This window comes from Cyrtonyx montezumae, unplaced genomic scaffold (genome assembly GCF_038088225.1).
Source record: "Cyrtonyx montezumae isolate F1298 unplaced genomic scaffold, pur_monq_1.0 scaffold_13, whole genome shotgun sequence".
Taxonomy (NCBI): Eukaryota; Metazoa; Chordata; class Aves; order Galliformes; family Odontophoridae; genus Cyrtonyx; species Cyrtonyx montezumae.
In genome coordinates this window covers 11,737,642-11,753,377 of record NW_027071859.1, presented here as the reverse complement: position 1 = coordinate 11,753,377, position 15,736 = coordinate 11,737,642, and the positions used below count along the sequence as shown (strand labels likewise).

General features: G+C 34.6%; 1 protein-coding gene across 1 annotated transcript in view; it reads right to left on the bottom strand.

The window, feature by feature from the left end:
- Positions 1-15,736, bottom strand: part of NBAS (NBAS subunit of NRZ tethering complex) — a 156,911-nt gene that overhangs the window by 29,631 nt on the left and 111,544 nt on the right. The window contains exons 47-48 of the mRNA XM_065730695.1: positions 13,812-13,898; positions 11,234-11,429 (exon numbers count right to left, since the gene is read on the bottom strand). Coding sequence (XP_065586767.1) covers positions 11,234-11,429; positions 13,812-13,898 — 283 coding nt within the window. The remainder of the gene's footprint in view (positions 1-11,233; positions 11,430-13,811; positions 13,899-15,736) is intronic.

The following is a 15,736-nucleotide window of genomic DNA, read 5'->3' as shown; positions in this document are numbered from 1 at the left end:
CTCGTGAAAGTGTGTAAATATGAAAAGTTACCTTAAAAGTTTGTTCTACCAGCTTTGAGAAACTTATGATGATACACCGAAGAATGATAAGGTTAAATAAAGCTGTGGGACACCACACATGACTGATAAAGATAACTCCTGGCATGGCACTCCACAGGTTCAGTTGTTTAGTTCAGTACACTATCTCACTTTTGAAATTGAAGTTGGTTTAAATCAGTATTTACAGCAACAGTGCTATTTTGCTGTATCTAAATTGCATCCTGGAGACATAACTATCCACTGTATATTGTTCTCCTAATCCTAAAGGACAGGCATCTGATAGAGTTGTAAAATGCTTTATTGCTTAAACTATATTATTTGAACTGACACCAGCCAACGTGGCTGGTGACCTAGAGACTGTTTTGTTTAAGAAAGTGGAAGTGCTAATAAAAAGACGTGCCAAACTAGTTACTCAATCCAATCTTCTTTCACAAGTTAAACCAAAAAGTTTTGCCTGTTTACATACAAGAAGGGTGGACAGGAAAACTGAAGCACACATACCTTCACCTCATTCTTCCCAACAAATTCTGCTCAACATATCACATTTTTTTCTCCTTAAGCATCATGAAGCTATGGTTTTTATCAGTAGACTTTATCTAGTACCAACGTTCTAAGGAATTAACTGAACTGTAAAAATCAGGAAAATATTGTCCTTCATAGTAAGTATTTGCATATTGAGAAAAGCTACATTCGTGCTTACAATCAGCTCCCTGTATTAAAAGCTAAGATATTCATGGCTTCCAAGAGCCGCAACTAACAACCTTCTGATTTACACGATTATAAACTTCATTTTACTACATCCACCAGATTGTAAATATCTCAAAATACATTTGTGTTCATCACTGTAGTCTAGGTCTGAATTAAAATGGGATTAAAAATAGAAACATTAAACATGCATTTGAGAAGTCCCTTACTGCTACAACATATCCTCAATTTGTTTGGACTCCCATGTAAAATGCATTAAGTTTTTATTTATGCACTCCACTACAGGCTCTAGAGGTACAGACTTCATCTATACTGCATCTTAAGATAATAAGCAGATCTGTCATAAAATATTTTACTTGGATTCAGTATCAGGAATGCTGATGTTTGCTTCCAGCTTGCTTCCAATCACCAGGCAGGACTTAATACGATTCATAAGCACTGACAGATAACTATCTGGTAGAATTCTGTAACAATTAGCATCTCTGCACTGTTGACCCATCCCTGGAGGCATTCAAGGCCAGCCTGGATACAGACCTGGGCAACCTGATCTAGATGCTGGCAACCCTGCCCATGGCAGGGAGGTTGGAACCAGATGCTCTTTAAGGTCCCTTCCAACCCAAACTGTTCTAAGATTCTATTACATGAAGTTACCAAGTTAAACAGATATTTTAAAGTGTATATATTATATATATATAGAGAGAGACACTGATACACTCGCTATATGAATATAGATACTATATATCTGCATAATATAAGTATAATATAAGTATAATAAGGATCATATAAGTATATGAATATGAAAACAAATGTTAAAAGTTGCCAGTAAAAAATAGACAGAATTGTACAACTCTTCCTGAAATCAGAGAACTACTGTCCCTGCAAGGTATGATGAGGAGCTTTTAAAGGCTATTCTTTATTTCACTTGCTTCAGAGCGAAGATGAGAGACATCCCCTATCAACCATCATGGTAGACACTTGTAAAACAAAACAAGCACATACTGAAACATCTTACTCTAAACCTTCGTATCCCAAGGCAGCAGTAAATGCTTTTAAGGGCAAAACCATAAGTGATGCTGCCTCCAGCAGACTATCAGCATTTCATTATTTCTAAGCCAGGGTCTTTAAAAAGAAATCTTTTAGGCTATGATTGAGAGTGAAATCTTCAGAGACAGAATCAGGCTGAGAAAAGTAGTAAGAGGTAAAGAATCATCCACCATGTTATTCGTCCTTCCTGTCTACCAGTGTGCAAGAGAAATCAAGAAAACAGCTGCAAGCATGAGTATGGACACCTTGCACTAGCTGATTAAAGTCAGGTTAGAAGAAGACCTTGTACATAGTCAGATAGAAGAGTTTAAGAGGCAAAAAAAAGAATAAACTAGTCAACTGTTTTTCATGCCACTGTAAATCAGAGGACCCTCAGAGGAGGAAAAGCAGGGAAGTACTTCCTACTATTTCACCTCAATCTGTATGTAACATTTAAATTAACAACACACTAACTACGCATAATTTTACTCAATAATTTTGCACTAAAATCACCTGTTTAAGCAAGAATGCTTCCTAAAACACAGGCTGGTTTTTTTTTTTTAATTTCAGTAAACAAGTTTAATTTGTTAACAAGCCCTGTAGCTTTCATTTAAATATTTTCCTGGTAAATTATCTTCACCTACCTGTGAGAAATATTTCAATACAGCGCATGTCAACACATAAAGCTGCTTCTTCCTCCTAGTACTGATTAACCTCCTCTGATTACCCAGAGATTAGGACACTACTGAATTAAGTTTCAAATGCATGCTTCCTCTTGTTATTTCATTTCTGTTTTTTGGCCCCTGTGCTATTTAGAAAAGGCTAGACTGGACCCTGACCTCTACCTTCACTGACTGCTTTATGCACTTGTCACTGTGACAGTGTGCCCACCCTGCATTCACCTCCCCAGTCTTTCAGTATTACCATCTTACTCCAAGCCCTTGCTCAGCATCTGAGGGTCAACTGCAAAGCTCTGCAATCACAATACTGGTTATTGTCTGCCTCCAAACAGACACTGGGGAGCTAATGGAAGAGTCTAATTTGCAAACACCTTGCTCAACAGTTGAGGGCTAATTTGAACAATATGCCCACTGAGATCAGCCAGTAAAAGGTATGACTTAGGCGAACATCTTACCCCATACGAAGTGAACAGCCCAGGAGCTCCTTGTTTGTTTGCTCTAAAGACATTTAATTCACTCTCTGGTTCTTTTGATTTTTATCATATACGACCAAATTCAATGCTATTGAACTCTAATTTAGCATTTCAGTGCTGACTTAGCCACAATTTCAGACGTTGTTAATAACAATTATCAACTGAGGGAAAGAAAAAACAGGGCTTGTAATTCTCTTCCCTTGAACTGAAAAGCAAAACAGAGTTGAAATTAGATACCTTACAATCTGCATCAGGTTCACGTTTCTGTAAGGACAGTACCAAAAGTAATGTCTCCTATTTCATTGGTCCACAATGTCAGAAGCAGATGCTGGTGGTATGGCAGTAGAGGTTGGACCTTCCCACCAACATCCAATTACATTTTCTTGCCATGTGGCAGATGGCAGAAGAAGAATAAGGTAGTCTGACAAAATGGCATCTGAAATTCAGCAAGCATTAACGAATGTCAATGAGTGCAATTTTTTCTGCATCAAGGATTTAATGTACACGTCTTTGCTTCATCTGCACTTTCCTGTCAGACATCAGAAATATCCAGAAACCTTTTTCTGACAAATGGATTTATACACTGTTTTAATTCCTTATCTGTTTGATATGCAGATCACTAACTCCCAAGAAATGCATATAGATTCAGTAAACACAAGTGTACTGCTTGATGCATGAAAATGTATAACTTGTGTAGTAAATAAAATCCATTCATTTATATTCTATAGAAGATTGTGTCATAATCTGCAAATACATTTCAGTAGAAAGAAAACCTCTGAAAACTACATAAATATCAAGAGAAAGGAGAGAGAAAGAAAGATATGGATGAACAATGAAAAAAATATGAAAAGATGTATGTATCTCGCTAGCTAACATTGAATGAGACATGATTAACATACATATGATTTAAAATATGCATTGACTAGGTGCCAGTTAATATGTAAAAGTGAAGTCTGCATATAGCTTGGCTAAGGTTAACTACATAACACAAGGGAGTTATAAAGATGTAAGTCTTTAGTTGTATGCACCAGTGAAATCACTGTTTCATCTTCATAACCTAGGTATAAAGATACTCTTCATTTAAAACATAAAAGGTGATAGATAGGAGATGCAGTCTGATAATAATAAGATTTTAATCTTTAAATATTGCTTTTAAATTTAAGTCACTAAATTAGCATCAGCCATTTTTCCCCATTGTGCAAGTGCCTCTTCAGTTTACATTTTCTGATTATCACTACCATTAAGAAGCAGTGCATGCACAAGTTCCCAGTTTTCAACTGCATGCATAACTTCTGACTTGATAAATCAGTCTGTAATTCTTGCTAATAGAGGAAAAAGTATTTTACAACTCTTTCCATGTAAACAAAAACTTGTCAAAAGTAATGCTTTCAAAATACTGTCCTGCCTATAGCCTAAACTGACAAGTTAATATTTTTCAAAAGAGTAACATTAAACTAAAACACCCACCCTAAGGAATAGCAGGTTGTTGACACTGAAATATGGCATTAAGTTGGAGTCAGTATCAAATAAATAGAGTAATGCAAGATTCTTCTATCATTTAACCATATTTATTGGACCAAGAGCACTTAATGTGACAAGTGGGAGGATACCAGAAAATTAAGCTGTACAATTTGAAATAAACAAGTATGTCTGTTACAGACACAGAACTAATTTGAAACAGTAGATAGCACCATAAAACTGTCATACAAGATGAAGTTACGTAAGCACTGCAACTGGTGCTTTTCAATTTGATGTAGTCATGGTCACAGCAGTCGCTGTAGTTATAGGTAAGCTCTTGAGTAGGAACAGGAGCAGCATATTTAGATTTATAATGCTGAAGGAAAAAAACCCATGGAAATGGCATAAGAATGTGGAATGTTGTGATGATACCTACCCAAAACTGGAATTTTCAGAAATAAGTCCTATTAGCTACATACGTGTCAGACAAATTTACATTTTAAATAACAAAAAGGATGAGTGCTGACATACATAATTTATCAGAGAGGGCAAATATGAAGTAGTTACTTAAAAAAAAAAAGTTTCACACTTCTAATAAATATTAACTACTAGAAATGCCTATCAAGCACTATTTAATGAACAGCTGAGTAGGGGCTCCTCAGATGACAGTACACAGACCAAAATGTAGTCAACCATCTAGATGTTTGACAGAACAGGAGTGTCTGAAAAAAATGTGACATCAACAGTTTTTAATGTATTAATTTAAAATATTGATAAAATAACACCTAAATAGAAATAGGTTTACAATTCATACCTCATAACACTTAACATATCTGAATGAAAGCCACTGAAGAACTTTATCTGCTAGCAGGAAGAAAAAGTTTAGGATCTAATGGTAAAGAGCAGAATTTCTGATAGTTTTATGACTGCTTCCTTGCTTACATAAATTAATTGATGCCTTTAAGAGAGTGCTGATCAAAACATGAACATGAAACTGAATGAAATTCCATGCATGATTTCTGATTAATGTACAGCTGAAGTCAAAAGTGCAATTATGATGTTGGATACATAAGTATGTATTATTAATTTCCACAAAGACATCACATTCACAGAAATCAAAGAATTGTAGGGGTTGGAAGGGACCTCTAGAAATCACCTAGTTTCAGGAGGTATACTACATATCACATTAGGATAGGATGAAGAGAATAGTCACAGACACAGAAAACATTTTGGATAAAATGACAGGACTGGAACGGTTCACTTAGACTGAATAAGGAACAGAAAAAAAAGAAAAAAGTGTACACAGATTAGTGGGCTTTGATTTTATGAATTTTTCTATCTTATAAAAATAGGATAATATTACATATAAAAATACAAAGAGGAAAAAAATCTCCCAGTATTCCAGTACTGAAGCTAGTATTTTCTGCCTTCGATGCCACAAATTTAGCAAGTGACAACTTAAGACTTGATTAGAGTTCACACACAAAGTTCTCTGCAACATAATAAGAAATGTCACTAATGAGCTCTTAATTATTGTGAAACTGAGATAAAAGCACACCATGCTTTTTAAAACCATTTTCCACTTATACCTTCATTACTAAAGGACTATTAAAGAAGGTGAATTATCCTACAAGAACCAACTCCAGAGCCTGTTTATCCTCCTCTAAAGCAACGGTAGCAGCCAGAGTATCATTCTATTCAAAGCTTGTATAGGAAACTCACGTTCACTCAAGTAATAGTGTTTATCTCTTCACTTTGTCTCACCCATTTTATTTGTGCAGTTAATGGAAAAGGATTAATTTGCATTTAATCAATCATATGCACCACAGTTTATGTTCCCCTAAAAAAACATTTCACATGTCGTTATGTGGAAAAATGGCATCTTCAAGAAATGGAAATTAATTTAAAATATTAATTAAAACTCGAAGTTAATTTATTAAACCTTTTTCTAATGCATTTCTAATAGGGAAACAATGTCTCCAGAATTATAAAGATATTAATAAATTTACTCAATGATGATAGGATTATAAATTCTTCCTCTAATTAAGCATGTTTCACAAATAACGACAGCTAAGGATTAAACAAATACTGTTTTTTTCACCTGCATTTTATACCAGATCAAGTTAAATGCGGGTCACAGTTATCTGAAAGTTGATAAATTCCTTCAGCAAAATGACTTGGGAATTCTTACATCTCAGGCTGCTTTCCATACACTTGTGTTCAAACATAGTTGACAAAAGTACATGCAATGGGTTAACACTGAAGATCTACTACTTCTCTTCAAGTTTTTATCTATTAAGTCATTGAGTTCTATGTAAACAGATGCATATTTCCCCATACACTAGGGAAGAGAGACAGATACAAAACAAGGAAGTCTGACAGCCATATACAAGTTCTCTGGAAGTCATTATGTTAATGTAGACAACATTAGAAAGGTTGATGCAAAAAATTGTATCTAACGTACACCAACTGCCTGTATCATTAAATGGCAAAGGTAGGACTGGGAACATACGGATGAAATACAAATTAATCTAGTCTTTTTCCAAAGCTACCTTGTAAAAATAAGAGATAAAGAGTCCTAAAATTGCTATCTTGAATATGTATTAGAAATTCTTCCCCATTTTTAAAAACATCTAGCCCTCAGTGGCTCTCCAAGCCTGCAAGATCATGGAAAAAATGGCAGTGATATAATAATGTGAAGGGCAAGACTAAATGAGATTACCTTCTCTAAATGACAAAGCTATTTGCATTTAAGTAGCATGCAAACAGTAATTACATTTTCAATTTGCATAATAATTAAGCAATCCTTTGAAAAGAAGGTGTGTATTATAGAAGCCTCCCAATTGTTAACTTCTTGTCTTAAACTAACACTTGCTTTAGCTAGGGAACCTTTGCTAATGCCATCAACTTCCTGGGGAAAATCTCTCTTATTACTGTAACTTACTCTCCCTAACTGGTCACTGCACAGAATGACTAAGTACACACACAGTGCTTGCTATTTTCTCTTGCTGCATGTCATTATAAAGTAGATTTTTTTTTATATTATATGAAAACAATTTCTCATCTTAGATGAATAAAGCTAAACTTTGATGTAAACATCTTAACCTACATTTTCCTCCTCCTCCCCCCATTTTTTTGTAATATATAAAAAAGACAGTATTTTGACCCATATTTTTCATGCGTCAGTTAACTAGAAAATTACACAACCTGAAGAGCTCAGATAAAATTCATCAAGGGGATTAAAACAACACATGCCTCCTCCCTCCAGGAGGGTGGGTTGCAACTGGAATGTGAATTAAAGACTCTCAAGCCTTTGAAAAATGAGGACCACTGAATTTTTAATTTTGTTAACTTATCATTAGAGAACTGGAAATTGCTGTGTTTCTGACTGTTTGATAGGTAGCTGCTTCCATGAAGTGTATTTTTAATTTTGTAAGAGCTGGCCTGTTTCCCAGAAGCACATTGATTTGTGGCACCACTACTTAGAGCACCTAGAGCATAATTAAATATTAAGGCCCTCTTTGATGTATGTGAAGCCTGACTAAGAGGATTAGTAGATGCTCTGAGGGTGGCTTTCACACATTTTCTGGTAATTGAACACCACAATATCATTTTACTTATCTTTACTCAATAGGAATCCACATTCATCCTTTACAATACTTAGTATCCCTTTTTGTACCACGGAACAGTAGAGGAAAAGAGGATCATCTAGAAACATGCAAGAAATGTCAAGCAAGAATGGGTAGAACAGCCTGAAAGAAAGGCCATGGGTACTCTGTTGACATATGTACAACTTTCATTAGCAAAACCTAGAAAAACACATTCCTCTGCTAGCTAAAATTAACATCCAGTCATCTTCCCCACCCTTTTATTTTTCTAATGAATGTGACTGAGTCTTTTACTACTTTGCTGCATGTGAAAAGGTGACCAAATGAGTAAAGGTGGAGTGACACTAGAAAAACAGATACCAACACACACACACAAAAATGAACTGACATAGCAGCGTGCTTCTGAAAGATGTAATTCCTCATGTCTACGTTTGACTGGTTTATCAAGGATATCCCAGAAATTTAACAGAATTTTTAAACAGTACTACGATTTTCCTTTCACATGGGTGCTTTTTGAAGGTCATCTCACCTGAAGCATTAATCTGTGTAATCAAAAACTGTCTGGATAACTACCTCTCTTGATTGTTCAGCATTCATTTAACTACCAAATTCTGCGGTTCTATTAACATGTCATGTAGGAATGTGAAATATATCTAACAAAAATACAGAGAAAACAATATCCTACCTTCTGTTTCTTAATTAACAGAATAAACGTATCAAATCAGATAAGGCCATATTTTCTTTTAACACCAACTTGTAAACTAGTGTTTGACATTAGCTGAATAGATAAGAAAAATTCAGTAGGGGATCATTTACTTCTTTTCTTGAACATTAACCAAGAGTTCTGAACTTCAGTTACTGGAACTTCACAGATGAATCCATTTGTCTAAATTGCAGATTAGCTACCTATCACAAAATATTCATTCAAAACAAAGAGATCACATCCATCACATTTAGCTTGAACCAGCAAGAAAATGAGAACTATTATTAAGTGCGTTCCAAAAGGACTCTTCCAACTGCACTCTGCAGCAGGAATTGTAGTGGAAAAATATTATTTCTATGTATGTACATATAAGCATAGTTTTCACTATTACTAAGCACAGAAACTATTTTTGAACTCAGCTAAACACCATACACATAGAATTTCATATTACAGCATTGATTCCACATCTGTATATAATTAGTTCTAAAAGGTTTGAGTTTATCTGGCAGCTTGTTTATCAGCAAAAGTGTAGAGCGCTGAAGCAATTAACTTCTCTATGCCATGACTTGAATGTTGCTTATAATCAGCACAGAATCCTTCCCTAACCAAAACAATGTGTGTTATCCTGCTGAAAACAATTATTCCAAAAATTTACCGCTTCAGAAAACAGAAGTTACTAACGTATTACATAGGGAGGCCTACACTGGCTGGAAGACTGAGTCTACAAGAATTGCATGGGGTTTAGTAAAGACACGTGTGAAGTCTTGCGCATGGGACAGCACTGCTCCAAACCATAGTGCAAGTGGGGGCTGTCAGGGAGGGGAGCAGCTCTGCTGAGAGTGCTCTAGGGGTCATGGCAGGCCACATTAGCCATACGCAGCGCATCTGATTAATTCCTGAAGTGCCATAAGACTCAAAACGCTTCTGAATTCTGAAGTGGGTCACAGGCAGAAGAAATGCTGACATGGGATACTGTGTGCTAACAACAAAAGAAAACTGCAGATAAAGAATCCAATATCCAATCCAGACATACACGTAGTGTGGTTGAAGAGTGAAGGTATTATTGAGAATGCAAGAGAAAAAGTAATTTCTAAAGGAGTCAAGAGATAAGCATTATCTCAAAGATTATGATGATTATACCTTCAGAAGGTCTTAGTACAGCAAGTCAAAACTAAGATAGTACTTTTGTTTAAAATTAATGCAAAATGCTTTTGAGTACAGATTTTATTTTATCTTTCTAAGTATTATAAATTTTCTTTAGCTCCATAAGGCTTTGGCACTGGCGGAGGAGGAAGAAAGGCACTCAGGAAACGGAGGAAGATTAACTCTGCTTCTGAATAATTCTAAATGCATCCAGTGATACTCCCACGATTTCAAAATAACATGTTTCAAAGATAGGAATATTTCTTCCCATTAAGCATTTACTATATTTTCACTGTAACTAGAAGACAAAATGTAGAACCCCTAATACTACATACTTCCATAATAAGCACTTAACCAAAATAAGTAGTGAAATGTAGTAGTTAAAAAGAAAAAAAATCATACATACAAAACGTTACTTTTGAATATTAATCAATATTTCAATGTTTTGCTTCATACACCAGAGCAGATTGCTCAGATAGGTTATGGAATCTGCTTCTATGGAGATCCTCACCTCAACACCCATCTGGACGCCCTGCTGTGGTACCTATCACAGGGAACCTGTTTTAGCAGGGAGGTCGGTCCTTTCCAATCCCTGCAATTCTGTGATTCTGTGGTTTTCACTCCTGAAAACTTTCAGTCTAAGATTAGTAAATCTTAGAATAAGTTTTACATATGCTAAAAAAAAAATTAAAAAAAATCAAAGCTCAGCATTTTCTAATCTGTTAATTCAAAAGGAAAATTAATCTGCCTTAAACTTGAAAGTTAGAAGTGATATGTCTCTATGAGGAACCAGCTTATAACAAGTTCTATCAGAAATAATTTTACATTGTTATTCCTTACCTTGCTCTGAGAAAGACTTTTAAAATCACACCTGGGACAGTTTAAGGTATGAGCTGTTCTAAGAAAAAAAACTGCCTCTTCAAAGAGAGAATAGCATACTCCAACCATGATCAAAGGCATTCTCTATCAATCAACTCTTTCCATTTGAGAATGTCCTTGATGTTCCAACTACATGTTCATGGTGTAACACTTAAAGAGTTCAGAAAAGAGAAAAAATTACTATAATGTCACACCAAGTAGATGATGAAGAGTAAAAGTGACAAGCAATTGCCTGAAAAGAATGTAAAAAAAAAAAATAAATGAGGAAGGTAAGGCATGCTGAACAAAAAAATCATTACCGTTTAATCAAGGTTGATATTACACACTCCTGATCCTAAACAAAACCTGAGGATTCTGTTAACTATTTTGTTTTTCGAAGAATCACAATTTACTAGAAACTTGATTCACAAGGAAAACAGGATGAGTGCCCATAGTGACAACCACAGACTACAAACTGAAATTTTACCATATAACTGCACAAGAAAGTCTTACGCTATCATCTATATCAGTCAATTTTAATACCTTTGTTTCAGGCCAGCAAGCTCTGAGAACAGCTTGTGTCCTGAAGTACACAAGCAGCTTGCTATCCATATCACTGAGGTGGAAGGCTTGTTCCAAAATTTGCAGTACTTTGATGCGAGGCTTCACTGGTAAAGAATCATCACCACAGAAAGGCCTCAGCCACTCCAGGAGATCATCTGAAGAAACTAGTTCCTCCCTGTAATTAAACAATACTATGTTAAACATCCTGATCAAAATATTACAGATGTGAATTTTTGAAGTTGTTAACAACTCCTTTCAATATATTATGAACTTTATAATAGGTGTCATAACTATTTTTGTGTCACACAGAAGCAGAATCCCGGTGAACTAGTGCAAAAGTGGGATTCCTTGGAATTGCTATATGAAGTGCAGACAGTGCTGGGAGCAGTATTATTACTTCTTATAGATGTCTACCTAGAAGGAGTATGCCTCTGAAGAGCTCATCTCTGTGAGACTGCAGACAAATCAGACCTCCTGTCAGGTGCTTGAAGCTAAGTGCTAGAAAATATTTTATTTTTTTAAAATTCAAATAACCTTGTGAACACCATAAAACTCCATCTAACCAGTTATGCATCATCCTCACACTACCTTGACGAACAATTTCATCACAATGGCCCTGAATTTCTAACTAAAAACTGCCTCACATGGCTGCTCCTGATCAATGCCTGTACTTGCACACTACCTGACTTTACTAAGCCTGACCACTTATTTTCTTGGAGAATGACACATTTTTTGTTTTCAACATTCACTAATATTGACCTACATTGTTTTCTTTCCTTTAAAGTCCTTTTTTCTATACACACAAATTTATTATTCTATTTACATAAAGTTATTTTCTATTTACACAAATTATTGTCTCAAGTGGATCTAGCAATTTCTTGGTGGTTTTTTTATATAATCTGTAGCTAGACGTATCACCACATGTCCCACTCCGATAATGAAAAACGTTCATAATCCTTATGTCATAAATCAATATATTTTGCATTTCATCACTTAGATAAATAACAATATAGCTTAATAAAGTAATTTCACTTTAAAATGTTTATAACATTAAGTACATTCTAAATTTTACAGTACATTTTACAGGACACTGACTGCCACCAACTCAACCAACCTGCAAGCAACTGCAGGTTACTAATCTATTCTGTCCCTTAATGGTTCTAAATTACCATGTAACAATTCAGTAGAAGCCTATTCTTCTATTTTTCAGTAGAAGTTTGAAACTAAAACTTATTCACTTAATTTAAATCAAGAAAATAACTCCAGGTGGAATGTTATTTATAACTAATGTTCCCTTATTTGTCTTAACAAGGCAGACGGAAAGTAATATCAGACAGAAAAATACAAATTTATCCTGTCTTGCAGCTCTCAAATAAACATTGACAGCTTAGATATTCAGATTTCAAGGATTTCAATTTTATTTAGCTTTTATATTGCCTGAATGATGCTGTCGAATGCAGAACCTCAGTAAAATTAGATATGCCTCTGCCAAACAAGTGTCATTCAAACTGTACGTGAAAAGTTTGGAAATTAAGAGGAAGTGTTTGAGTATTTCTAGAGTTTTGCAGAGCTCACACCTGATTGTTTACATATGCCTTCCCAAGGGGAATATTTATATTTCTTAAACTGAATAGCTAAGCTTTAAGAAGATAAATACGAACAAGTAGTTAAAAGAATGAAAATAATCTCCAGTAATTACACTGATTTTCACTTCAGCTTATTGTTTCAACAGTTAAATTTTGAAGTAAATATCTAAAGACTCTAGAAAGTGCATCTCAGAATATAAATAGTATTGTCTCTGCCATTCTATATTATAATATTGTAAATTAAATTTATTGCAGATTTTGACAAGTCTTCTTCAGTATCCAATATTTACCCAATTTAATGTCAGTGGAGGAGCCTCTGCACAATAATTTAATTGCTTTTTTGTCCATTAAAAAGCATGGGGTTTTATTATTGTATTACTTTTTAATTATGATTATTAGACATAAATTCTTAAGTTTATAAAACTGAAAAGACAACTCATTTTTTTTCCTTCTCATCTTCAATAAAAATGCTGTGGAGAATGCATCAGTGAGGCAGAGAAATCATTATGAGTTGACATGTGAACATTCACAAAAGAAGAAAAAACACACTGCCTTGTTTGCAGTATACACTACATACACTGACAAGTTAAGATATCTGAGTTCAGATATCTAAAAGTGATTCTATTGCATGTAGCTTATCTAATAAACTGAAACAAAAGGAGGGTTCAACTTCTATAAGGAGTTAGGGCAGAAATGCCTCAACTTCCTCAAATCACCATAATACATTATTATGTAAATTTTATGTTCAGTAACTTCTTTCTTCCAAATGATCAAGTAAAAGCTTCTGTCAGGCTTCATATTTTGAGCTTTACAAGTGATTGCATGTTAAGAATAAAATCCTAGGAAACCAAATTCAAACTCGTATACATTCACGAAGAAAAATCATCCATATTCAATATTGTACCTTCAATGCACTCCTACATAGTATCTCTCAAAGCCTTAACAAAGGACTCCACATAATGAGTTCTTACCCTTTTTCAACACTGGCATGTACTGCAGAAACAATGCCTTCTAGGATTTCAAGTGGATCTTTGACTGATGTAGAACCATCATTTTCACTGTTAAAGGAAGACACAAAAGTCACTGTAAAAACTGCCCTTAATTCTGTACCTAAATCTACAAAACTGTAAAAATATATGAATTACTTAACAGTTACAGCAGTTTTCCACTTTTTCTGCTTAAGTAGTACCCTTACTTTTATATCTTCCTAGACAGATCTAGAAAACAACTTTGCCAATGATAGAGTTTGTGAACACCGCACTGAAGAAAGAAAGGCAAATAGTTTACCGAGGATGACTCAAAAACCCACAGATAAAGTGTATTTTCACTACTGTTCATCATCATATCAAAGCCATTCTGCTACTAAATATGTCAGGAAAAAGAAAAAGCATATCCAGATTCTGCTGACTGTTGTTTAAAGCACCTAAAGGAGAACAAAAAAGGGTTGCTTTTACTAGTAAATCACAATTATCTATAGTAAGAACATGAAAAAAAATGAAGCTCGTACTTATTAAAAGCTTAATAATGCTCTTACTGCCACAAAATGGTTATGAGATAAAAGATTCTATAGCTCATTAAACAAATAATTGTGTCAAGATTCCACAAAGACTGTTGCCTTGTTTTGTTCCTAACAATTCAAAATGAGCAGCTACTAACAGAAACAAATATAACTAATGAAGGATTCATTTTACACACGGATTATATGCTAACTTTATGCATATATTAAACAACATAGGATTCAGGGTTCACCTCAAAACTCCTACATACGAGCCTCCAGTAATTACACTGATAGAGGCTTATTTTGATCTCAGTTCAGCTTCAGAAAAAGTGATGCATATTTAATCAAGTTCCTCAAATGCAACAAAGCATAAAGAATGCTTGAAAAGAGAATAAATTAAACCCATCTATGTATTTTAACCTAATTAAACTGTTCATTGAAAATACTTTTATTACTGATATTTGATATCCTTTTATTGATATCCTTTTATTATTCCAGTCTTACTTACCTCTTTCTGTTTTGCAATCCGAAATATCAGGACAATAATCAAATCATATACTGTTGCTGTTATCAATTCAAGTCAAAGAAAGTTACAATTGCAAATAGTTATTTAGCACTGGCACAGGCTGCCCAGAAGGATTGTGAAGTCTCCTTCTCTAGAGACATTGAAGCCCTGCCTGGACGCCTACCTGTGCAACCTGGGCTAGGGAGCTGCTTTGGCAGGGGGTTGGACTCCATGATCTCTAGCCCAACGCCTATAATTCTGTGATTTCCATCACAAGTATCATGAAGTCATATTATATCCAAGTTGCAAAATTATCCTGAACAACTCCAGCTCAAATGATATAAGATGGTAAAAAATCTGTATTTTTTTCCCCTAAGTTGGGTGCTCAGTCCAATAAGACTTTTTACCTCATTCTAAAACAGTCTAGACATTAAATACAAATTCAAAATTTGAACAAATTTGTCCTGCTGATTGCCTGGCAAAAAAAAAATACAAAGTTTTAAGAAACACAAAACCCATTTGAGCATCTAAGCTGAAAGATTTAGGAGTTGCAAATGAAGTAAGTCATAAGGTCTTTTTTGGACAAACTGTCTTCCCTCATTACCTAGACTCCTAAGTAGAAGATCCTCACACAGGATACAAAATCTTCATCATCTATGAGCTTTTCTAAGGTTACAGATCATGAAATGTTTCCAGTATGTCACGAGTGATAACAATAACATTCTGTACAATGTTTTCAGACATGTTCACTTGGAGAGGTTTTATACATACTAATGCAAGATTTCATACTTCAAATTTTGTGTACCAGAATAATGTCAAGAAAGATAAAAACAGGTGACCAAACTAGACAATACTGTTCTTGGAATTAAAGTATTTGACAAATAATGATTTTT